The 27242-nt window shown below is 38.3% G+C and overlaps 1 protein-coding gene across 3 annotated transcripts in view; it reads left to right on the forward strand.

Moving 5' to 3' along the window:
- The window catches only part of SSPN (sarcospan), a 112818-nt gene extending 85727 nt beyond the window's left edge, over positions 1-27091 (forward strand). For all 3 annotated transcript variants that reach the window (XM_003906132.4, XM_003906130.5, XM_003906131.5), the window contains exons 2-3: positions 16599-16685; positions 23076-27091. In XM_003906132.4, coding sequence (XP_003906181.1) covers positions 16629-16685; positions 23076-23441 — 423 coding nt within the window. In that variant the 5' untranslated portion in view covers positions 16599-16628 and the 3' untranslated portion in view covers positions 23442-27091. The remainder of the gene's footprint in view (positions 1-16598; positions 16686-23075) is intronic.
- Positions 27092-27242: the final 151 nt, after the last annotated feature.

Below are 27242 nucleotides of genomic sequence, written 5' to 3' on the forward strand. Positions count from 1 at the left end.
GTTGAGAAGAAACATATCAGAAGCCTATAAAAGGGTGCTTACTGGTGAAACAGAACCGTCTCACGCCCTAGCCACTCTCCCTCTGTATTTTCATACGCCAGGTATAGTGCCCCCAGGAGCTTAGTCCCTGGGTGAGGAAACACAGGTACAACTAACTGCAATTTAGTTTTAAACACAAAATGCCAAGGTGGTGCCTTAAACAATGTACTGTGCTAGCACAGAGAAGAACGTGATGAACCCTCAGGGTAAGATCAGAAAAGGAAAGGAGAGAGGGTTTGAAATTTGAGGAGTGGCTCCAGCTTAGGAGTATGGGTAGAATTCTGGCTCTACTAACAATGTAGAATCATTTTCCAAAAAATGTTTGGTAATGATTTTTAAATTTTCATTTCTGTATGAATTTGAACAAATGTCAGTAATTCTGTGCAATTCTATGATTTTTAAAATTATAAACATTTAAATTGCATAATAACATAGAAAATAATAAAATGCCCATTTATCCATTCCTAGCTGTGCTAAATTTAAATATTTTGTAATAATTGCTTTTTTTACTTTTTAAGAAGGAAAACACTATATTGCATTGAAGTCCCCTGTGTTTTGTTTCTTAATCAAATTCCCCTACCCCTCCCATCTTCCCCAGAGATATGTACTATCCTGAATTTGGTATTTTTTATGCCTAAGCCTGTTTTCATACTTGGAAAATATGTATATATCCATAACCAACACATCATATTTTAATTTTTTTACAGATAGTATCCTATCATTTCTGCTCAACATCGTTTTTGAGATTTATTTATAATAGTACACAGATACCATTCATTAATGTTTGCTGTACTGAATTTCACTATTAGGAATATACAGCATTGGCCAGATACAGTGGCTAACACCTGTAATCCCAGCACTTTGGGAGGCCAAGGCGGGAGGATTGCTTGAGCCTAGGAGTTCAAGCCTGGGCAACATGGCAAAACCCTGTCTCTACAAAAACATACAAAAATTAGCTGGGTGTGGTGGCATGTGCCTGTTGTTCCAGCTACTCAGGAAGCTGAGGTGGGAGGATCATGTGAACCTGGGAGATTGAGACAGTGGTGAGCCATGATTGCACCACTGCACTTCAGCCTGGGCAACAGAGCAAGACCCTGTCTCAAAAAAAAGTGGTAGTGGGGGGATATATAACAGTTAATTTATGCATTCTCCTGTTGAAGAGAATTTGTTTTCAAAAATGATTTTTTATTTTGCAATTACAGTGTTAACAGTGGATATTCTTGTTTATGACTCGCTGTGCACATGTTTTAAAGTCTTATTAAGGCATATTCCTAGAGGTCAAATTGTTGGGTCATAAGATACAGGCATCGTCAAATTTCTAGATATTGCCAAGTCACTACCACAAATCCAAATTGAACTAACTTACACCTCACCTGCACCAATGGTAAATCAGGGTTCTTTACCTATCTTATTTGTGTGCAATGGTATCTTGTTTTAATTTGCATTTTGGGTTTATTTTATGTTGATTGGCCATTTTATTTTGTTTTCTATGATTTATTTATTCAAAAATATTTTCCATGGGTTGTTTGTTTCTTATTTATTTATAGGATTTGTTACTTTTGTTACATAATCTTTGTGGTTTTAGGTACTACAAATATCTTTTTCTGGTTGGTATCATGTCTTTTATTTATGGTGTTTTTGTTATGAAAAAAGATTTGATCTTAATATATTTATATGTATCAATTCCTTTTTTATGGATTTGATATAGGTTAAAGAAATTTTTCCCTACTCCAAGGCTATAAAAATACTTTTCTATTCCATTTTCTAAAAATGTTAAAGGTTTGCTTTTGGGCATTCATATCTTTATTATAAGTGGTTTAACTTTTTGCAATGATGTGAAAGGTCTATGTATTTTTTTCTCACATGGATTGATAATTGTTTTAGCACCATTTAATAAATAATCAGTCCTTTTCACACTGATCTGTTACACTCATTTATCATCTGTCAAGTTTCCATATTAGATTTGCTTTGTGACTTTCCTTAGTTCTATTGTTTTATTTGGCTATCACTATGCCAATACCATTGTCTAAATTAAAATAATGCTATAATGCATCTTGTTATAAAGATGATAGGATAAGCAGCCCACCCCAACCCATCCTCCTTCATTTTATTCTTCTTCAAAACTTTCTTGGTGAATCTTAGCCATTTTCTCTTGCATATACACTTTAGAATGGGCTTTTCAAGTTCCAAGAAAAATACTTTTGGTAATTTCCTGGGATTTGTACTTTCTATACATGACCAAAGATGATCTCACCATTTATTTGGGTCTTCTCTAATGTCTTTTATCTATTCTTTTGATTATTGAGTTTACTTTAATTGCTTTGTACTCAGTTCATGTGTTTTTCATATCAATTATTGGATATTTGATTAGACTTATTTTGTGACTAATTTTTATAAACAGTTCATGAATGCTTGGAAAAAATGTGGATTCTCTCATTTTGGGGTTTAAAGTTCTATACTCAATTTTAAAATTAAGCTTGTTAGTCATGATTTTTCAGCTTCTACATCATTACTGCTTCATCTAAAGGTTACTGAGAGATGTGAGTTAAATGTCCTAAAATTATGTGGTTTTATTTCTCCTTATAATTCTGCCCATTTTCATGTAACATTTTTAGTCCACTTAATAGCTACATACAAGTTAATGATTATAAAACGTTCCTCTGGTCCTAGGTTGACAGCTATTTTCTCTCAGTTTTTTGAAAATATTATCCTATTATCACTGGACTTCAGTTATTGCTGCTAAGACATTTGCCAAACATCTAATTGTTGTTCCTTTAGAGGAAACATGCCTCTTCTGGTTGCTTTACAGATTTTCTCTCTGTTTTTGGTTTCTACAGTTTGCTACAGTATGTCTAAAAGTGGATTTGGCTTTTGTTAATCCTACTAGGGACTGGCTATGTTTCCTGAATCTAAGATTTTTGGGTTTTTCGTGAATTCTGAAAAAATTTGAGCCTTTTTTTCCCTAATATTGGTTCTCCCTTCTCTTTGATCCATTTGCCTGGAATCGCTGTCAGATGTATATTTAGAATCTTCTTATTCTCCCTCCATATTTCTTATCCTGTCTAGTATGTTTCATCTCTCTTTATCTCTCTGTGCTGTATCTTGGGTTATTTTCTCAGATCTTCTGGTTCACTATTCCCTTCTTCAGTTAGGTTTAATCTGCCTTTTACCTGTCCATTGAGTTCTTCCTTCTAGCAATTTTAATTTTTCATTTCTAGAACTCACTGATGTTGTTACTGATGTTATTTTCATATATTCCTGGTGCTTCAAAAATTGCCCTGTTCTTTATGTTTTCATTTCCTTCCTTCATGTCTTTAATTGTTTTGAATATACTTTTTATAGGCTCTGTTCATTACTTCCATTATTTGGAATTCTTATAGCTCTAATTCTTTTTTTTAATTATAGTTTAAGTTCTAGGGTACATGTGCACAGCATGCAGGTTTGTTACATATGTATACATGTGCCATGTTGGTGTGCTGCACCCAGTAACTCATCATTTACATTAGGTATATCTCCTAATGCTATCCCTTCACCCTTCCCCCACCCCATGACAGGTCACGGTGTATGATGTTCCCCTTCCTGTGTCCAAGTGTTCTCATTGTTCAGCTTTCACCTATGAGTGAGAACTTGCGGTGTTTGTTTTTTTGTCCTTGTGATAGTTTGCTGAGAATGATTGTTTCCGGCTTCATCCATGTCCCTACAAAGTGTGTGTGTGTGTGTGTGTGTGTGTGTGTGTGTGTACATGTACATGCATGTAAGAGTTGGCCTTCACTAATAATTAATTCTTCAAGTGTTTGCTAATTTTGGTTTGTGAGTTCATCTTCCAAGAGGCTTAGGTATGATAACTTGGTATAGCCTATTTGAGAATACAACCCTTCCAGACGGGTTTGTCTTGCCATGTGTCCCAGTGGTGTTATAGACCTAGAGCCATTTTGTTTTCTTAACTCACTTATTATGAAAAATTTCAGGCATACACAAGAGCAGATACAATTGTATAATGAACCTCTATATTCTCATCACTCAGCCTCCATAACTATCAACTCATGCTCAATCTTATCTTATCTGTATGCTCCTATATTTCCTTCACACCCACAGACTACAGACACTACACAATGGATTATTTTGCACTAAATCCAAGACTTTTCTATCATTTTATTTATAAATATTTTGCTATGTAAGTCAAAAGACGAAAAGTAAAAAAATAATCAATATACTAATAATACACCTAACAAGTTAATTTCTTAATAGAATCAAACCACTGTTCAAATATCCATGATTAGCTCATTAATAGTTCTTCCTAGGTTTGTCAAAATCAGGATCTCAATAAGATCTGTACACTGCAGTTGATTCATATATTTCTAATGTTTCCTTTACTCAAAAAGTTATCCTTTTTCTCTCCTTTCTAGTCTCTCTCCTCTCTCTCTCTCTGTCTCTCTGTCTTTCTCCCCTTACAATTTACTTATTGAAACAGCCAGGTTTTGGGTTATTTTTTCAGGATCACTTTCATGTTACCTTCTCATCTTAATAGGTTCCAGGACTAAGAAAGTAGTAGAAAAACCTCAAACTGCCCCCCTGCATCTGTTGAGACAGAACAATTTTCTGGATGACTTCCAGTGCTAGTGGGCTAATTGTTTTCTCATCTTATAAGGGATGCTACGTTTTATCCAGCGTTTCACAGGGAGAGAGTTTTCCTATCATTTAGTCCTTAATATTATGCAGAAATAAAACCTCTTGATGCTTTTTAGAAATTTATTTTGGATCAACTTGCAAGTATCTTAACCTCTCTGAGCTGCAAGTTTCTATAAAATAGAGTAATATTTTTTACTTGACTGCATTGTTTGGGGGAAAATGAGCTAATGTATAAAAAGTAAGTAATACAAAAAAGATACACTTTCTGGGAAGTGGGGATAGCTGAGCAGGGTTTGACGAATAAATGTGAGTGAATTCAAGATGGTTGAAAGAGTAGCACCATTACACTGGGTAGATAAGGAAAGAAAAGCACATTTTAGGTCAAAGGCACAATTCATGTCCTATGACTGTTCAGCCCAGTTTTCATCCATAACCAACTTTATCGCTTCACAGTTCTGTTGGTTGTGCTTATTTTGTCTTTTGAGGATATAACTGCAAGAATTCCCAGCAGTTCCTATCAAATGTGTATCTTAACCCAGATACACAAATTTGTGTTATAATATGAAAACGAGACCCAAACCAAAGTGATTCTACTTGAAGATGTCCGTGGTAAGTCATACACTGGGATAGTTGTCAGATTTCTCTTCTTGGTTTTGTGTAAATTGATGAAACACTCAGCCTTGGGTTCACTGGTATAAAATGATGAGCTATTTGCAATTGTTTCAAGCAAGGTTTTTGGAACTTATGTAGTACTTTGTGTTGGCACACATTTTACAGATCTTCCTAGCTTTCCAGCCTCATTTTGGCAGGAACATCAAAGAAAGCACACTATATCCATAAGATTTGGGGGATTCACACTCCTCTCATCCAGCTGCTGGTCACAAGTTGCAACTCATTTTTATCAGTTTCATTGGGTCGTTTTCTAATACCCTATAAAGCAACATAGGAGATACAAGTGAACATCTGCAAAGCACAATGTGTTCTGAGAAACAGGGCAGTCACTTAACAAGCACATTTTTCCTCCCACTCTTTCTGTGCTTGGACAACAGATCTGGCTAAACTACACAGCAATGCAAATTACAATGTAACTTTGGTGGGAAAAATTATATAAAATTCTAGTTTTCAAGTAGTTTCAAACAATGACAAAATGTACCACTTTGAATTAGAAAGGATGTATCTAGCCATACAAAGCACTTCGACTTGGCGCGTAAGTATTCCATACTTCTTTACCAACCAATCAGAACTTTTATCACAACATACCAGGTGAATCCACTCTCATTTCTGGCAATTGCATAAGCAAAACTTTCTTAAGAAAATTGCCTATAAATTCTTAGATATTTTGTTTTTACAATGTGTTTTCCAAAGATATCCAAATTTAACAAAGTTGTAGGTGAGGAAGCCCTGCTTTTGCATTATACTTTAATTAATTAGCATTTATTTTTGTTTACTTTGAATGTCTTTGCATACTCATATGAAAAATACATACATTTACAATAATTCAGATGTTGACCTGTCAGATATCAACTCCTCAGGTAGAAGGACAGTTAAAATAATAAAGGGGTGTGTTTTAAACATGGCTAAACTTAGGTGTGATTGAGCAAGTGTCTTTTCTCTTTAGATCCTGAAAGGAAATACTTTTCTGTGATAGAATTTCTTGTCTATAATTGACTTTTCACTGAGAAATTTTGACCTGGATTTCTACCAGCCTCTTTTAAAAGTAATCTCACATGTCATCTTTGCAAAGTCAATGTTACAAATTGTTTCCCCCAACTCCCCAGAAAGATGTGGAAATGACCAGATGAGGCTCTGTGTCGAAACCCAAACCCCTTGTGGGCAGGCAGAACTTAGTTCTTCCATGAATAGGATTTCTGCACTAGAGCTTTTCATCGGCAACTTTTACTCTAATGGCAAAAAAAAAAAAAAGTAAAATCAGTGAAGCTCTGGGGTTGGCGATTCCTAAGACAAATGAAAAGGCATTGAAAATCTTCCAGATAGATCATAGGCCAAATAAAGTAGTCATTCGCAAAGCTTCCTAGATATAAAAAATTGTTGCTAGCTACAGTTTTGTTCACAGTGAAAAAGAAGCTTCTATTTTGAGCTTGGTTAGATAAAACGAAGAAAAAACATTTTTTTTTCAAGGTTATAATTAGTGCTCTGAGTTTTAATGCTGGTCCACTCATGTTAGTGTTTAGAGACAGACAGATTGTTACAATGCTCCCCTCCTCTTGGTGGTCAGTTCTGCCGTAAACTCTTCACTTGATATTTGCACCCCTATTATTTTTGGAATTCGCCGTGAATATCTGCACACTAAGTTTGGCTGAAACAATTGTGTTTTCTAAAAAAGTAATATTAACTTGAGGATCTCATATGGCCAGAAAATAGTTTTAATTGAACAGCATTTTTTTCCAGAAGTTAAATGATTGTCATTGTAAAACCACAGTAGTGTAATCAGAGAAACATGCAGCTGGGCATGGGACATAGTTCCTAAGATTGGCATTTCCTGGGTGGTAGATTATATGTAGGTTTGTGGCAGAAATAAATAGAGGCAGGAAAATAAGTTTTATAACTCTTAGGTATTTGCAAACTATGTCAACGTGGTTGGAAAGATTTTTGAAAAGTGGGTCCTTACTATGAAAGCAAAGTATCATCCTAGAGATGATGAAATCGAGGCTCCAAGGGTTAACTTGGTCAGTCAGCTGGAAAGTGGTGGAGGTGGGTTTTGAACCATTCCACTAGACCCAGAGCTAACATGCATGTACCACCTTGTTCTCTGTCTTTAGGTATGTGGCCTATCTTGCCATAATACTTTACAGTTCACTTTTGTTGTCCTTTCTCAGGGGCATTCGTATGTTGTCTATGAAACCTGTGAATTCTTAGATACTTATAGTGGATGCATGTTGTTGAAATAACAGAGCCTGCAAGGCTCTCAAACATCTACTTTTTTTTAAAAGGGTTGCTGGGCATTACCAATTCATTTTTTGAGGGAGAACATATCACTTTAAGGATTTATTATTTGTATTTTACTAATCACTGTATGTCATGTTTGTTGGTAAAAAAACTATGATGATAATTGCTATATTCTCCATAGCTCTTCTCAGCAGCTGACAGGTTATATATCTACTTATTTATTTGTTTATGGTCTGCCTCTCCACTTTAGCCCCATCAAGGCAGGGATTTTTCTCTCTTCTTTTCACTGTGGTATCTCCAAGCCTCAAAGAGTACCTGGCACATGGTAGTTACACAAGGAATATTTGTTAAATGAGCAGAATGAGATTATTTCTAAGATGTGACTGAGTGCTTATGTTTACATCTGTTATTCATTTTCGGCTTGAACTTAAGCACAGTTTGAGTTCCTGTGAGATGGGGAAAAATACCTACTACAATTCCAGGCACGTTATTTATGATATTTAAAAGTCAATTACTAACTCTCATTTTCTCCATCTTCTACGTGATAAGACTGAGTCTCAGTGACTAAGTCACGGTCCCCCAGCCTGCATGGTCATTTGGACCTCAAAGACTTTGTTTTTCACACTGCCTCAGGATTGGTGCTTCAGCAGTTCAGGAGAGGAGCAGATGGTAGAATGTTCTTCAGATCTCTGCAGTTCTTGCTTATAGTGCTGTCAAGATTCCTTCAGGCAGGTGACTGTGCCATGCAGTGGCTAAGAGCCAGGCTCTGCGCTCTGACAGCACAGCTATCGATTCTGTGATATACAGTATATTTGCTGTGTGAACATGACATTATCATCTCCATTTTATAGATAGGGAAACTGAGGCTAAAAATAATTAAACAGCTTTGTCCAAGATCATTTGGCTAGCAAAGTAATTGAGTCAGGATTCAAACTTTAATGCCCATGTTCTTCCCACTATGTAACCCTGTCTCCTTAATTATGTTTATAGTTCTATACTTGATTTTACAGAACCAAATAAGCAGTTATCATTTATTGAATGAACTGTTACTTGATGTTTCATGCTTTGCACCATTTTCACCTTTCTTGCCTTATCAGTTAGGGAAAAGAGTACATTTTGTGTTCCTTTATCTTGCTTTTATCTAAAAATATAATGAAAAAGAATTAATAATAATAATAACAAATGTAGGAAGGGGATATCATTCATAATTCTACCATATTGAAGCCCTATATGATTAACACCAAAAATTTTGCCTTTAAAAACATAATACATTGGGGGAAAAAAAGGTAGCTGATTCAGTGCTTCTTACATTATAAAATGGATGAGGGATTTTGGTAAGTGATCAGCAAGGTGGGGGTTGTATAAGCTGCTGTCAGCTGCTCATATTCACACCTGGCATGGACTGGTCAAATGACATTACCCATGGCAATACATTTTCCTGTGCCTCCGTTCCTCTGGGGATTAAACTGTGATTTTCTAAAGGGCGAAGACCATATCTTCTTCTTTATACTCCCAGTCCCTACCACAGTAAAGGTTGAGCTAAATTCAGTTGGAGAGTGATACCTAGATTAGGGTGGCCATTGATAGCAAGATCTCAAAGCTTATGCTGTAAACATTCTTCCTCTATTCCCACAAATCAGGAAATAAGTACTATGATTTCTCCTTGGCACCCTCCCCTGTATCTTTATACAGATTATGTAGGCTGATTGTAGGGATTCCAAGCAATTAGTAATGAGTAATGTGCCAAACTTAGATACAAACCAATCTCACTTGTTAATCAGACACTTCTGTCAAAAGAGGGACCCAGAAAAGGCAGAAATGGGATGGAGGTGCAGGAGCATGCTGGAGCATTTCTGATGGACTTGTAACAGCTGATTGCATGTACCTCTTCCCAGCTTTGCTCAGTGACTTCGTGTTGGTTGTCTTGAAATCAGCCATGGTAGAAGTAGTCATACCATGGAAATTAGCAAATGCTACAAATAGCCCTTCTCTAATTGGTTGTTAGACATTTACCATCACACCACTGTAGAGGTGGTGCAATTTTCGAGGTGATTGTTTTGCTTTGGGTTGGAGTGGCTGATGGCCTTTAACAGTAGCAGAATGCCACATCACACTCGAAGATTTAGAGATGTTCCTCAAACCACCAGTCAGATACATTGAGGAAACAGGCTCTGCAGTGAGGTCATATTTAAATAGCAGTGAAGACAGAGGGATTTCTCCCCCAATTTGAAGGACTCCTATGATAGCAGAGACTACATTTCTTTATGGGGAAACAAATGGAGCCAACACCTTTGTAACATAATAGTAATACAAACAATTCAAGGGCAATGAATGTATATCTAGCCTTTTACATTTCTAAAAACTCAGTTTTCTCTCCCTTGAAAAATGCATTCTTGAGATGATTAAATGCAAGAATGCATGTCAGGTGTTCAGCACTGGGCTTAACACTCTGTAAATACTCATAAATGGTATACTATTGTTATTATATTATTGTTTATACTAAACAACTCTCTATAGGAAATTCCAGTAGTCAGTGTCACTCTGGACCCCTAACCATTTCGATAAACCCCACCCCAGACATCAGCATTTAGAGCACTGTGCTTACAGCTTAGCCTAGTGGTTCTCAAAAGGGTCGTCCCAGCACTGGCAGCATTAGCATTTCCTGGGAATTTGTTAGAAATGCAAATTCTCAGTCCTTACCCCAGACCTATTGGATCAGAAATTCTGAGGATGAGGCCAGTATTTACCCACCTCTTCAAGTGATTCTGAACCACTCTCTTAGGCTTTGTCTTACCATAAGGCAGTGGCAATGAGAATCCAGTAAAAATGTTTAAGTCAGGCTAAAGTATTCTCTCCAGTCTTTCTGAAATCTTGATTGGATAAGCAGCCTTTAATAGAGCCGTGTGAAATGTTCTGTTGCATGCCATTTAATTTTCTGGTCTATTATGTGTAAACAATCCTCCTAAGACTATCCTCAATTAACAGACTATAATATATTTATTATTTGTTGAAAATGAATTCTAATAGTTTACCTTAATGTTTATTAAATAGGTGACAATCCATGGAAATTCTCTTAAGAAATATTCGGAGAAACATTTACAGTTCTGCTACTTCTGTTGTTGACCAATTGATTTTGTAAACATGAGATGAGAGTTCATCTTGTTACTATATTGATTGGATTAAAGCACTTTAAATACAAAGGTGAAAGTTGATTAACTAACAGAAATAGAGTCCCATTGCAGGTACACAATGAAACAGGGGTAAGGAAGGAGAAGAAAAACATTGAAAGGCATTTGACAGGGGAAGGTTGTATTCCCCAGATAACCCTGTCAAGCAGCTCGGTTGACAACAAAAAGAAGAAAACAAATAAATTGGAGGTTGTGTGAATGTCACAAGACCAGAATATAAATACATATGACATGGAGAGTGTAAATATCAATAATTCTCATTCTCGCAAAATGTTTTAGGGTGGTACCTTCCAGCTATGACAAAATCAAAAGGAAAAAAAAAATAATAAGCAGGTAAATCTCCGAGACACTGGTCCAGTATCTACCTTTTATTCATAGTACAAACCCTCAAAAGACACCACCGCAGGTGTAATAGGCCAAATAACAAAGACAAAGACAATGTGTGACAAGACTCAGGACTCGCACATCTACAAAAATGGATTTAACATTCAGAGACCATTTCAGCCCTGTCTAACTTTCTAGCTCACAAGAGAAAATGCAGACTTCACTCTGCATGGACAAATAGGATATCTTCAGGCAGAATGTGGAATTTAGGACTTCAGTTTTCTCTTCACACTAAACCAATTGTAGAAACACACATCCGAAAATAAGTTAAAGTCATGATTACTGTCTTTCTTTTTTCCATTAAAAATCACTTTAAGTTTTTCTTATCAACTTAATTATTTGCACGCACATTGACTAAATCTCAACAAGCTCTTAAATGCTAGTTGCCCTTTGCCCTCTCAGCACTAGCCTTCCCAGTGCCACACAGGTGCCATTTGGCTTTGTGCTCTGTGACACTGCCATCTGGGTGTCTGGTCCAACAAGCGCCTTCTTGAAATCCTTACATAACTGCCTTCTTCCTGTGCCGTGGGCTTCACCTCACCATATCTAATGGGAGCTCTGGCCTGGACTCTAGGAATGTCGTTCCAGATAGGCCTGGCGGGTCTCACTGCCCACTAACATGAGCTCCCCTTTCCTTGCTGGGAAGCCAGAATGCCGTGTCTTCCTGGCACGTCCACATCCTGCCAGCTCAGGAAACAAAACCCTTAGTCTAGCATGAGAAATCTGGTTTTCTCTCCATGGCCAGAAAACCTTTAGTTCAGCATCAGTAAAGCCTACCCTTCTAAAACATGCTTACACTGAACATCAATAAACTCTCTGATAAAGAAGTCTTGTTATAACATGCAAAGCTGTAGGTAAAAAAAAATGAAAGTCCCGTCTCACCTTAGACCATATCAAGCCCTATCAGAAGGCCAAGAAATTAAAATATGTTCAATACATTTAAGCTTTATAGCAAATACCCTGTACAAGAACCTAAATTGAAGCTTTCAAAAATCTAAAAGGACAAATCTAAAAGGACAATCCATTTCGTAATTTTTAGATATGACATGACATAGAGCTACAATTATAAGAAATATACCTGAGATGCTTTCTGTTCAAAAAATTCAAAGATTCTTCTTAACTGGGTAACTAACTGGACCCTTTTCTGTTTTCAGACTCTCTCTGTATACGCCACTGTTTCCTGTGGTGTCAATTGCTTCACATATGGTGATGACTAACAAATCCTTGTCTCCAACCCAGGTCTCGTTCCTGAGCTCTAAGCCCATATGGCTGCACTTTGTGTCCATGTGGGATCATCATTCCCACTCCCATTCTGCCCCTCCTTTTCTATCTTATCTCATTAAATGTCCACACCACCCACCTGGCAGCACCTTCCTGACCTCTCCCTCTCCTGAGCTCTTACATCTTTACCTTAATCAGTCTTTAGAACCTGTGGATTCAGTTTTTTTACTGTCATTCAAACACACCCACTCCCTATCACTACTTCTACCTGAGCTCAGACACTCATCATTTCTCAGGTGAAGAATGGCCTCTAGGTGGTCTTCTCTTCCCAAGAATTGCCCCCATCCAATCCATTCTTCATAGCCAGAAGGACCATTCTAAAAGGCAAAGTCAGTCACGCCCTTCTGCTGCTGAAAATGTCCTAGTTGAGAAATGTCTGTTCATATCCTTTGCCCACTTTTTGATGGGGTTGTTTGTTTTTTTCTTGTAAATTTGTTTGAGTTCTTTGTAGGTTCTGGATATTAGCCCTTTGTCAGATGAGTAGATTGCAAAAATTTTCTCCCATTCTGTAGGACTGGATTAAGAAAATGTGGTACATATACACCATGGAATACTATGCAGCCATACAAAAGGATGAGTTTGTGTCCTTTGTAGGGACATGGATGCAGCTGGAAACCATCATTCTTAGCAAACTATCACAAGAACAGAAAACCAAACACCGCATGTTCTCACTCATAGGTGGGAACTGAACAATGAGATCACTTGGACTCGGGAAGGGGAACATCACACACCGGGGCCTATCATGGGGAGGGGGGAGGGAGGAGGGATTGCATTGGGAGTTATACCTGATGTAAATGACGAGTTGATGGGTGCTGACGAGTTGATGGGTGCAGCACAGCAACATGGCACAAGTATACATATGTTACAAACCTGCACGTTATGCACATGTACCCTAGAACTTAAAGTATAATATTAATAAAAAATAAAAAAAAGAAAAAAAGAAAAAAAGAAAATGTCCTAGTTGAAATCAAAGTCCTTTGTGATCTACTTCCTGTCCATTGCTGCAAACACGTCTTTTGCCTTTTATTTTTTTCTCTGCACTGGACCTAGAGGAATCCTCAAATGTTTACTCTGCCTTTCTTCGTGCCTTTGCACCTCTATTACTCTCTGCACAGAATACCTTTCCTCACACTCTCCTAGCCACTTTCTGCATATCCTCAAAACTCATCTTTCTCCAGGAAGTCTCCCCAAGTTTCCATCGGGGTAGTTATTCCTTCTGGGTATTCCTATAGCAGATGTAGTCCTAGTACTTTTACAATAGCCCAACTGCATTATCCTCTCTTTTCTCACTGGACTGGGAGATCCTTAGATGCTGGATAGTCCTTGGTGTTAGGGCCTGTTTTTCCATCTCTCATTTCCCAGGATCATACAATAACACAGGGCCTGCTTATTGTATGTCCTCCATAAAATTCTGTGACTTGAATAAGTGAAATGCTCTAGTATGAGGTCATGTGTTCCTACGCAACTTCTTTCTGGAAGCCAGGGTAAATGAAGGCTACAAAGAAGTAGCTACTGCTGAAATCAGAAATTTTGTTCAAGTAGAGGCACTGAATCAGATTTTTAAGGTGCTAGTTAGGCCTTATTACTGGAATGTGTCTCTTATGAAGACAAAGAGGAAAGTCTTGGCGATTGCCAACTTCAGCTGGTAGTCTCTAGGGAAGAAGGCAGTTATGTGGGAGGGCCTGACCCTTTGCACCTGCAGATAGAAACTCACAGGCATGTGTCTAGGGATATAAGCAGGATTACAACCCTCAATCTGGTGTGTCACCAATAAACAAAAAGTAGGTCTTTCTTTGATTGTTTCAAGTTTTGTAAATTCTTAATGTGAGAATAAATAGTAAACCCCTACAGTTCTTATCAAACTTATCCTTCAATTTAGTATTTTTTACAAATAAACTTTACAAAAGAGCTTCATCCTGACTTGAAAATGCCATGTTAGGGGCTATACGAATAACTTCAGTATCTTTACCTTTGTATCTGCAAGTCTTCTGCTGAAAAGCTGCCTCCCTGGGTCCTATCTGTTTTGTTTTCTCTCCAGATCTCTCCAGTCCATGCCATGCTCACATGTTTTAATGCTGTGTCTCTCCACTGCAAATATTATATCCTGCTATTAAACCAAGCAACCATTTCCATTCAATGATGGAAAACCCTGGAAACAGTCTGTAGTAAGAGAAGGCTTGGCTTTTGACTTCATGGTCCAATAGAAATCTGAACAACCTACAACTTGGCAATGGATGAGGGCATAGGTAGCTTATTGATTGTGTAACCAAAGGGAGAAGAGGATAGAAGTTTTACCTGAAAATGCCATGTTGGCTTTGCAAATGATTTCTCCACCCTAACAGAGACTGCCTATGGTTTGAAGCTGACCCTGGGGTAGGAAGTATGAGTATGTGCAAACCAGTTGTTTAATGACTTGCTCTGTGACTCTCAGCCACTCTTTCAACATCTGTCTCTAGGATAATTGTGCTTATCAGGAAATGCGATTCTGTTGCTTATATTTTCTATTTTAAAAGTGTGGAAATTTATCAATGTTTTAAGCTTTCCAAAATTCAATGTGAATAGATATGCTTTGATTAGAAACTCTAAATCCTAGTTCTAAAAAGTCTAGTTCATGAAAAAGAAAATGCAGTTTAACGAACAGATTGAGTATATTTTCCCTCAAAGCTGCTGTTTCTCTGGCCAGCCTTCTTTCAGTAGGCACGTCCACCGTCTTTTTGTCACTGATGCTCCAAAGCGTGGAGGTCACTTCCGGTTTCTCCCTCTCCAGGTCCTCCCATCAGTTATGCAATAGCCAAGATGTATAGATTCAGCTTTTACTGTGCCTGTCATCTCCATCTCTTTTTCTGAATTTGCATGCTACTATCTGAGCTCTGGTTCACCTGATATGTTGATCTTGCTCAGGTTAGTAAAATAATACCCTGATGTTCTCACTGCCGATCCACCCAACATCACTGCTGATTTTCCTGAAATGTGTCTCTCAAATCATGTCATTCTCTTCTCAGAAATTTTCAAGGGAGTGCCACTACATACTAAATCAATCCTGTGTCCCCAGATTTTCATCCTACCCTTTGTGCTCTATATTATTTTTTTTGTTTGTTTTTTTTGAGATGGAGTTTCACTCTTGTTGCCCAGACTGGTGTGCAATGGTACAGTCTCAGCTCACTGCAATCTCTGCTTCCCAGGTTCAAGCGATTCTTCTGCCTCAGTCTCCCGAGTACCTGGGATTACAGGTGTGCACCACCACGCCCGGCTAATTTTTGTATTTTCAGTAGAGACAGGGTTTCACCACGTTGGCCAGGCTGGTCTCAAACTCCTGACCTCAGGTGATCCACCCGCCTCAGCCTCCCAAAGTGCTGGGATGACAGGCGTGAGGCACCGCACCCAACCTATATGTCGTTATTTTAAACTATGGGTGTGCATTTGCTGTTCTTTCAACACATTCTCTGTGCGGCTCTTCCTCTGTGCTATTGCTTATGGTGCTGCTTTATCCCAAGCTATCTGATTTGAATCCTGGTTCCAGAGAAAAGGCTTTGTGCCTTTTCTTTCTCACTTACAATATGAGGATCATAGTATCACCTACCTTATAGGATTTTGTAGCAATTACAGGAGGGCATACAATATAAAGCAATTACAGGAGGAATACAATACAAAGCCCTTAGAAGAGCCCCAGCATGTAGTAAATATTCAGCTAATGTTAGTAATCATGTTTCATTTCTTTCAAGGACCATTTCAAATCCATGTCTTAATGGAAGCCTTTTATATCGCCCAACTCAATGTAATTTCTTCCTCTTTTTGTACTTCTTTGAATAATATTTAACGTGAAATGTCCTGCCTTAGAATATGGTGTGCCTTTATTTTGGCTTTCACTGGATTGTAAACTGATGAACACTGAGTAAACTTTATTCCTCATCACATACTCTGAAGGATTTTATATAGTACCTGGCATATCAAAAGAACTTAGTAAATGCTGGCTAAGTGGAAATCAATTGATTTTACTAATTTGAAAGTGGTTTTCCAACAGTTGAAAGAAAAACACAGTACATAAAGATAAGTAAATGAAATGAACAGCTTTATAATATGGATGTGACTGGGGCAAGACGCTGAAACTGATGTCATTTGAACGCACAACGTGCCCTGATAACATCCTTTCTTCTGTGTTCTCCATTGCAGGTCTGCTTAGTGGCCTATCTTGGCTTGTTTATGCTTTGTGTCTCATATCAGGTTGACGAACGGACATGTATTCAATTTTCTATGAAAGTAAGTTGTGATTGTTCTTTCTCTTTTATCATCACATAGAAAGAAACCCAAGTACAAAATAAGGGAGTGCCTTCTGAAGGGGTTGCATATCTGATAAGTCTAGAAATTGCATTTTTAGGCACGCCAAAAAATGTTTTAAGAGGGCATTGATCCAGACCTCAAAGGTAATGCTGATTTTGTTTTTTAAGTCTTAATTTCCATGAACTGGGTTGGCCTGGAGGATATGAAGTCTGTCCTTCAGTGCCCTTAAAAGGAATATTGAAAATTCATCAGTTCAACAAAACACTTGGCCAGAAAAAAGGTGTCTCTTTCAGTGCCCACTTCCATATCTCGGGGGTTATTTGGGATATTTTAATAATGAAGCAGTCTAAGTGTATTTCCTCTTGTAGGTGGGATCACTGAGACAGAAAAAGTACATTGGGTGCATCCAAATGCTCTGTGCCAAGACTCTCAGGGCAAAGTGGGGGACGGGCGATGGGATATGCGTGGTTTGGCAAGCATGTGTGTCTTTCATTTGTGTGTATCTTTTTTCTGTTAGGGACAGTGCATTTGGCTGGAGCCAATTCAAGTACACAGCACTTTCACTGCACAACAGAATCTACCCCAAAGGGAAGCAAAGACATTCGCTTTCAGAGTATGAGGACATAGACACAGAACTTAGCAATCAGAGCTAGTAGAAAGCAAATTCCTACATTTTCTCTCAACCACTGTAGCAAAGAATACAAAGCTTTCTTTAATCTTTATTTTTTTAAATTTTGTCCACTGACTTGTTTTTTCTTCTACAAGAAAACATATAAAAACTGGATTTTGTTGTTCACTACAATGAGAAAACATCAGATATAAAAGTAAGTGAATGACATTATTTGGAAGTGACTAAGGTGAAAAAAATAAGATGTGTTGGAAGATTCCAGTATAATTGAAGCTGTTGACATAAAAAAGCAATGGGATGATATCTTTTAAAATCATGCTATAAAAAGTAATAGAACACAAAAGTTTACATTATAATAACTAATTTTTAAAAGCTGATTACACAAAATATATGACATTATCTTACAGAAAAAATAAAAGCTCTTAATGAGCATAGAAAATACAATTATCTATCAGTGGTGGGATTGTATGTGCATTTTTTCAGTTTTTCTCTAATTTTGAAATGTTCTCCAATACTTGTAACTTTTCTAGGTAAAAAATTAATAGATACTACTTTTTTAAATGATGAAGTTAGAATTTTGGTGGATATGCCTTCATTTGGAAATTATACTTTTCTGTCTGAGGACTTTCCTTGAAAGAAGGCCAGATAGCATAGACATCAGTCTATGTTTACTATTTTTTTGTAGAGGTTTGACTAAACAGCAAGGCTTGGTGATTTAAAAAAATTTTTTTTAAAAAATGAAGCCAGAAAGCTTAGTAAGAAATGGCCTGTTAAATTACAAGAACTTCATCCAGTGGCTGAAGAACACCTCAAACTAGGTTTTTATTAGTTTATGTGAAATGCCTTCCTTTTCCCCCGAGATGATCCCAGAAAACAGCGGAGGCAAAAGCATCAGCTTGAGAGAGGCCCCAATACCATCTCAACATCTGCACCTTAGTTAAAATAGGGAGTAAGAGAAAAAAAAAAATAGAAAAAAAAAATCACTGCCAATGTCAGCCAGGTTGAGGATTCCCTACTAGGAAGATCTATTAGCTGCCTCTTTTTTCCACCCGTGACAGGCATTGACAAATACTGAGGCACTTTTCTCTTCTCCTGAACGTGACCTTTCTTGATGCTTGCTGCTAGCTCTCTAAGGTTGCATGCTACATTATCTTCAGTTTGAAAGTGGGCTTCAGCCCATCTCCAGATTTTCCAATGACACAACAGGGGACAGCTGACTTCCCTTATGCTTCTCACACTACTGGGGGGACGGAGGCATAACATGCATCTTCATAGGGCGTTTCTCATCCGCATAGCCGCGTTTTGGTGCCCCCATCTCGGGACGCTGGCCTAAGCTTTGTTTGAGGATTTATTTCCTCCTGTTGAGTGCACAGATAGCCAGGACAAGCAAACAGGCCATGATGACAGTCTCATTGTAGTCAGCACGTGTGCACACACACGCACCCTCCCTTTCTCTTACAGACAATAGTCACGGGCTCTTTTTTTTTTTTCTCAAGCTGAGACAGTCCTCTGGGGGGTCGGGAATTGGGGGTGGGGTCCTTTCGCAGGCCCTCGATGCCACCAGCGCTTTCCTTCTTTCTCCCTGGGCTCTGCCTCTGGTCTTGGCTGGGCATCGGCCGCAGGTCACGCTTCCTGCCTTTCCCAGTGGCCTGACTTTCTCAGGGCTCCCCTGGAGGTTCCGAAACGTGTCGGGGGCATGTGCCTGCGGAAACATTCCGGGGCACGTTCCCTCCTGTCCACATCCAGGAGGCCCTGAGCTGCTGCGGCAGCCTCCTCCCAAGCGGTGCGCTGCAGAGGGGCCCTTCCCGTTCAGGCCACCGGGGAAGGTAATTAAATTGGAGCAGAAACACCCTCCTCCCGAGGTCACCGAACGTGAAAGCTGCAGGCCGGGTACCAATTAAAGGCAGCGAGCGAGCGGAGACGCGCCCGGGCGCTGCTGTTACATAAGCGCCCGGGGCCACCGCGCCTCCGCCCGCTGCGCAGCGCCAGGCTGATGGGCTGACACCCGCAAGACAGATGCCTCGGGCGCCGGGCTTTTATCAAGATGTATTTGCTCGGATTCCCAAGGTCATCGTAAACACTCTTCCTTATAGTTTATTCGTGTCGTGTAGGTAAAACAAGCCACTTGATTTTAAATTACAGATTCTAACCCAGAAGCTTGTTGCTGTCAGATGAGTTAAAAGCCATGAAGGAAGAATGCCACAGCGCTGCAGATGCAGCCCGCAGGCTTTAGGGGGGATCGAGTATGTATTTATGTCTTAAAATGGATAAGAAACTTGATTCCGTGGCTTCTAGTTTACTTGGCCTGATGCTTTCCCGACTGGGAGAAGCCGAGTCATTATGTGTGAGATAGATATGCACGATGTAAATTTATTCATACTCAGGGAAGTTAAGGGGCATGGTTTTTCTTTGTGTTCTCCTTGGGTTCTAGCATAAACGGTTCAATTAAAATTGAGCAACCACTGTGTTTGTGTAAATGTTTACATCCTTCCTACAAGCCAAGAATGCGTTGTTACTCCCACATGACAAAATAAGACAAAGGCAGTCGAATTAATATCCTCAGTCCTGAGAACTGGCAGCTCTTTCCATCCCTACTAATTTGCTTATTATTTCACAAATACTTAAATAGTGCTCCTGTATACCAGACGCTGTTCTAAACTCTTTACAGACATCAACTCTTTTGATCCTTGTAATTATCCTGTGAAGTAGGCGCTATTATGATCATGCCAGGTTTACAGATGAAGAAATACAGGTGCACAGGGATTGATGAATTTGCCCAAGGACCATGGCTAGTGAGGGGAGAACCAAGATACCAACCCAGGCAACCTGACTCCCTGGTTCAGGCTGTTAATCATCAGCCAGTACTGCTGCACACATGTTAAATGGTCTTGGGCACATCTTTTCATCTCTGAGCCAAAAAGTCATCTTTTAAAATAGACAAAATTCCCATTTTCAGCAAATGGATTTTTGTGACTATCATGAATAAAATATTTTTCAACTATTTGAATTATTTGCAGATTGAGAATGAGGGATTATTGTCATTGCTTCAAGATATTGCCCCAACAAATGTTACAGAAAATTGCTATCTAAGGAGCTGGATGCAGTGGCTCACGCCTGTAATCTCAGCACTTTGGGAGGCTGAGTCAGGAGGATCACTTGAGGTCAGGAGTTCGAGACCAGCCTGGGCAACATGGTGAAACTGTCTCTACCAAAAAAATACAAAAATTAGTTGGGTGCGGTGGCACGCACCTGTAGTCCCAGTTACTCAGGAGGCTGAGGCATGAGAATTGCTTGAACCCAGGAGGCAGAAGTTGCAGTGAACTGAAATCAAGCCACTGTACTCTGTCTCAAAAAAAAAAAAAAAAAAAAAAAAAAGAAGAAGAAGAAGAAGAAATTGCTATCTAAGGATGTATGTATGTTAGAGGTAGGAAGGTTATCACAAGAACCCTACCCCCCACTTCCATCCACTGATGGCGATAAAACAAGTAGAGAAAACTCCATTTGGGGCCATTCTACTAAGCAGATGACTACTAGGTGGGAAATGATCACTTTAACCTGGGCCTTCCCTGCTAGTAAAGTCATAGATATACCATTGTTCCCAGAGCAAACTGTTCCCAGTTCTCTGCTGGCTGTACTGGGAAAACAGCTACAATGGGTACACACGTACACACACACACACACACACACACACACACACACACACAGCGTGGTCAAGACAGTTTAATTTGGCTCTTGGCACCAAGAGTTTGAAGTCAGTAATCAAGCCTGAATATTTCAGAACAACCCAGAATTGTTCAAATATTCTGCTCCATTGGTCCTACAAAATCAATCCATATTTTTAGGCTAAAAACTCCAATTTTTGCATAAAGTATAGTCACTGAAAATATTGAGGTCCGGACGAAGTGGTTCACAGCTCTAATCTCAATACTTTGGGAGGCTGAGGTGGGAGGATCACTTGAGGCTTGGAGTTTGAGACCAGTCTGGGCAACATAGCAAGACTCCATCTCTTAAAAAAAAAAAAAAAGTTTTATGATGGTGCCACTGTGTATTTATCTGGTTCTCTTCCTCCAAGGAACACTAATATTGAGTATAATCCTTGTTATGTCCCTGAGATATAAGATGTTTCTATAAACTGTTTCACAGATGAAGATACTTAGGTTACATCTGACAATCCTTTAAATGATTTGAAAAGGAAAAAGAATGTGTGTTTAAGATCTCTTTGATGAAAAGATCTAAAGAATCCATGATACTAATTAAGATGTATTAAGAAAATAAATGGCTTTAACTAATTCTACTCTCTTCCAGTGACCTTAGGTATACAGTCAAGCTGTATGTAATCCCTGATGGATTCCCTTACAGGCAAACCAGACATAAGCTTAGGGCACCAGCAACCAGTATGTGCACCCACACTCACACATACATGCACACATACCACTCAAGAAAGAGAAAAAGTAAAAATGTAAATACAGAATTCCAAATTTAAGACTTGAAAACACTTGAAATCATCACTGTGTGGAAAACACTCATTTGGAGGACTTTTGTACACATATTTTACAGTGTCACATGTATGTTTTAATTTTGAATTATATATAAGGGAAGGTGGGGGAAGGGCATCTTTTCAGAGCTACTTTCATCTGAACCTGGAAATGGCTGGAACTAATATTACTTTGTGAAGAGGCCATTCACCAGAATTGTTCTCTGTGGAGAGCAAATTTTGACTGTGGTAATATAATTCTTGCACTAAGAACTATGTATGCTAGTCTCAAAAACTGGGGACTCTGAGCCTTACCTAGAATCTCAGCAGGTGGACCATTAAGAGCAACATTTCTAGCAGGTGAGTTCAATCACAAAAATATTTCTTGTTCCATAGATTTTATTGTGGCCATGTCAGTGAACACCCACAAGTTTTGCTCAGAATGTTTCAGGTGTAAGCTAAACCTCTAAATTATTCAGAGTTCTCACAGCCCTTTAGCAGCAGAGTGAGAACTTTAACCAGACTTTTTCAATCCGAAAGTTAACCTGGAGGCCAACAGAGTTCAAAACCTTGGTGACTGCAGAACCATTTAGAAGTGGATTTTCATGCTCAGGAATCACATGGTCATTGTTGGGCTTGGGGTACGTTTCACAGGCAGTGAAGCTGACATCAAGTTACTTGACTTCTGGAGCCATAATTTGTTTTCTCCCAGCAACCTCTTGCTGGGGATTCTTATGTTTATGGATACAGTTTGGCAATCACTACATTGAATATAGTCTTTTAAAAAATGAACCTATTCTATTAGTTGACCCATCATTGCTAATTTTGGCCCACACAGTGTTTGTATTACAGAAGCCTGTTCTTTACTTCCTAGTCTTGTTTCAGCCTTAATATCAGAAGTTCCTGAGTTCAAAATAAGCACAACACGTCATCCAGGGATGGCTAGCTTGTTTGGGATTCATCTAAACTGTGGCAATATCTAGACGAAAACATCCCACAATACAGCTAATATGGTTGTCATAACTCTTGAAAAGGGCCCAACATCTGGATGGCAAGTGAAAATGTGATCAGGGTTTAAGAACTACCTGCTAATAAATAAACATGGAACTATTTCCCTGTCTTAGGTGCTGTGTTTCTAAGAAGAGACAGCCTTTCCATCAGCAAATTTCTGGGAGAGAAGAAAAAGAATAGTTTTGATGAATTAGCTTTGCAAATCATCATCCAATGTTCTTTCTAACCAGAAAGGCTTTCTTCTGCTTTCTTGCAGCTGTTATACTTTCTGCTGAGTGCCCTGGGCCTGACGGTCTGTGTGCTGGCCGTGGCCTTTGCTGCCCACCACTATTCGCAGCTCACACAGTTTACCTGTGAGACCACACTCGACTCTTGCCAGTGCAAACTGCCCTCCTCGGAGCCGCTCAGCAGGACCTTTGTTTACCGGGATGTGACGGACTGTACCAGCGTCACTGGCACTTTCAAACTGTTCTTACTCATCCAGATGATTCTTAATTTGGTCTGCGGCCTTGTGTGCTTGTTGGCCTGCTTTGTGATGTGGAAACATAGGTACCAGGTCTTCTATGTGGGTGTCAGGATGCGCTCCCTCACGGCTTCCGAGGGTCCCCAGCAAAAGATCTGACATTCTTGCTCAAAGCTGTGAGAGAAAAATAGCACATGGAGTAGCCAAGGTTAAACAAAAACAAATTTTTAAACAAAGAAAGGAAAAAACATTGACAACAAATAATAGTCACTCTTCTAAATGAATATTTTTATATTTTTATAAAATAGCATTTCTTCAGGTTTCTATTGTATTTTTTTTTTAACATTCTTCAAGAGAAAGCAAAATCCAAACTGATTTTGGAAAAAGTTAACAGAACACTGAACAGGGAAAGAATGGCATAGCTCTATCTTTACAGTCTGGCGTTAATTCATATTACTCATTTTATCCATTACTTACATAATCTTCTTTCCTGTTAGTCCAGTTTGATGGTGTGAATGGTGAATTTCAGGACCAGTTGCTAAATTTTGTGGCATCTTCCTCTGGTCCTTCCCACCTCTAGTCATCAGCGCCACAGTGTCTTGGAGACAGGCAGGAGGTGGGGGAAGAGCTGAGTCTCTTTATTTTCCCTGGTAGAGACGTCTTCAAGGCATGAAATAGCTTAAAGAGCAGAATAGAAACGGAAGAGGCTTTGCAAAAGGCTAGATAATTATAAACACCTGGGTTGGGGCGGCGGCCCCCTTCTCTTCAGCTCCCTTAGCTTGGCTCTGTAAGTAGATCACTTGCTAAATGCTTTAGATGATTGCCTCTCAATAATTGAAAGGTGGTGGTAGTTGTATTCTTAATGATGTAGAAGGTTGAAAAATAATTACATTATGCTTCTATTCTATCATCTAAAACAAATCATTAAAACTAATTTCTAGCTAATTGTTAATTATAATTATGCTCAGAAGCCTATTTAATGAGCTCTGGCTGTACTTACGCTACACTGTCGGTGTTAAGAGAAATTACTCTCACAAGAGCAGAGGCCTGAAGATTCTCTCTTCTGAAAGCCAAGCACCACAAGGAAAAAAAAATGTGATTAATAGCTCGGGTTAAAAACACTCATTTAAACAAAAACAAGAGCATTCGTAATGGGAAGTGTTTATACAAATAGCACATTTGTGATATGTTGAAAAGTATCTCTCTTGGCAACCAACCTATGTCTGAGGAAGATTGGGTAATGCTGTGTTCCATTCATGAAACTGTATTTGAGACATAATCCTATTATTAATTCGTATGCTTAGTCAACCTACAAAATCAAAATAATATTCTGAAGTTCTTATTTGAGCAATATGGCCTTGAATTGGAGGATAGTTTTAGTTGTTTTGTTGTTAAGTGACTGTGGTTTAAATTACAAATGCCCCAAGGTGGGGAGACTTCCCTCTGTGACTATTGTTATTTTTAAATTCTGAACTATCCATATTTTAAGGAAAGAGCTAAAAATGGAAATTCATGAAACATAAATAGTATCAAGAACTTTCTTTATCAGTATGCTTTGTTGAAAGCAGAAATTAAGATAATAATTGAGTTCAATTCGCCTCTCTGCATTGCCTATTGATATACTTTACTAATCAAGAAATTCTAACCTAAAAGGAAAACATTTTCTTGTTTGTTTTAGAAGAAAGTGGAATAATTCCATGGATTGTGATAACGATGTCCATTTCTACACAATATAAATATCCAGTGTAAAGGAAAGCGTTAAGTCAGTAAGCTAGAGGATTGTAAATATCTTTTATGTCCTCTAGATAAAACACCCGATTAACAGATGTTAAACCTTTGAATGTTTTGATTTGCTTTAAAAATGGCCTTCCTACACATTAGCTCCAGCCAAAAAGACACATTGGAGAGCTTAGTGGACAAGTCTCTGGAGCAGAACTGATCACACACAAAAGTTACACCAACAGAATACCAAGAAGAATGATGAGGACCTGTAAAATACCTTGTGCCCTGTTTAAAAAAAAAAAAAAAAAAAAAAAAGCCAGTAACTGAATCCGTTTTGATTTTTGATAGAGTTTCCTACACAAAGAAGAAAATAACTGAGAATCTTTAAAGAGTAAGAAAGTAGCACTTTAATGCTAGTAACCGTGAATTAGGCACCACGGAAAGCACATCCTGAATTTCTTTAGGAACAACATTTTATAGTGAACACTGCAAGTTTTTATATTTAAAAATTAAGACTCTGTATATCCTTAAGGTGCTCTAGGCTTTACCAGTGATTCACAGGGTATTTCAAATGGTAGAATCATTTTAGCTTCTGTGCTTCCTTTTTCTAAATAATGCAACCTGTAAGAGCTGACATTGTAATAAGCGCTATAATAGTATAACCATATAATAGTATATGTATACTATACATATATAAAATGGGGATATTACTGTGGTATGATTAAATCATTCTTACGTCCCAAAGAGAAAAAAAAGTCATAAGTGAATAGAAGGAACTAAACAGAAAAGAAAGAAAGAAAAGATTTCTTTGCTATGAGCTCGCTGTATATTGATAAGTGTAAGAATTGTGTTGCCTGAATAACTGCTTTGGGCTAGATTTGAAGTATTTTGATGTTGTGTTTTGCAAATATTGAAGTTACAATAATGGCAACAGAAAAGGAACAGATACACAGCTTTACACTTAGCAAAATGTTACATTTAAAATCTGACAAGGCGCCAAGATGGTGACTGTCTCCTCTAAACCATGAAAGAGTAAGATTTGCGCAACCCTCCTCCTCTTCCACCTCCTTCAGGAGAATTAAATGAATCAAGACTTTGGAAAGACGGGGAAGAGCCGGGACTTGGCAGTACTTGAAATAGGAGGAATACAGCAGCCTAAATGTACAGACTTTGTAGCCGAGCCCACTCGATCGGTCTGTGCCTTCACGTGACCACCATCTGTGCCTCCCTCGCTCCATCCAAATTTGTGTAGGCTGCTCCTTGGAGCTATGCCTAAAATATAGCTACACCAGAGCCCTGGAAACTGTAGTCAAGTAACAGGCCTCACTTTTTTTTTTTTTCCTTTGGATTAAAAGTGTATATCTCTCTACTGTGGGGTTTCCAGCTTTACACTTCAATGGGTTGTTCTGACAGTGAGAACACATTATATACATGTTTTCTATTCATGTCCAGGGCATGAGAATCTTAATATTCTTGTACTTCCCTTTTTGCATGCAGTGTGTCTGGAATATATTTATAAAATTTTAGCAAAGGGTGAGATCAAGGAACAAGGGTAGAGTGGTTATTTAAAGATAATCAGAAATGAACTTCAAAGCTGCCCTGCAAAACCAATCCTTCCTATCATGAAGAGTACCTTCATATTTTCTAGAGATTGTCTCTGAACCATTGCTACATAGCCGTAAATTTCTGTAAATCATGTTGGCTATCAGTTCTTACTATTCTCAGAGCACTCTATCATGTTTTTAGGTGTACATTGTGTATTCAGGATAGCATTAAAAAGAACTGATGGCAAATGTATTGACTCACAGTGGAAACATTTGTTTGGATGAAGAATTAGTGGTTTAGCCTTTGAAATGAATACCTTGAATCATTTCTTCTGATTTTCTAGTAGTTTATTATCTCAAATGATTATTATCCCCTTCAGAAATACTGGTCTGTACTTTGGTGTTGTGGTTTCATTTTTCTGACATTGATCAAATAGCAAATACGAAATAAAGCATTTCTACATGTTTGAGGTGGTTGTTTTTAAAGGGGATATGTGTAATGCTGATTTTCTTTATTAATAAAATTTTCATAATTTCTGAAAACACTGTTTGGATGTGCTTTAAAGTAACTTATGTTACAAATGAACTGGTCCACATAAAATCTCTCATTAGTGTTTATTTCAAAAATCTGTTTTTGAAAAGACAAAAACTAATATTATATTGTGACTCCTTTGTTCCAGTGACTGTCTCTGTT

This window comes from Papio anubis, chromosome 9, assembly GCF_008728515.1.
Source record: "Papio anubis isolate 15944 chromosome 9, Panubis1.0, whole genome shotgun sequence".
NCBI lineage: Eukaryota > Metazoa > Chordata > Mammalia > Primates > Cercopithecidae > Papio > Papio anubis.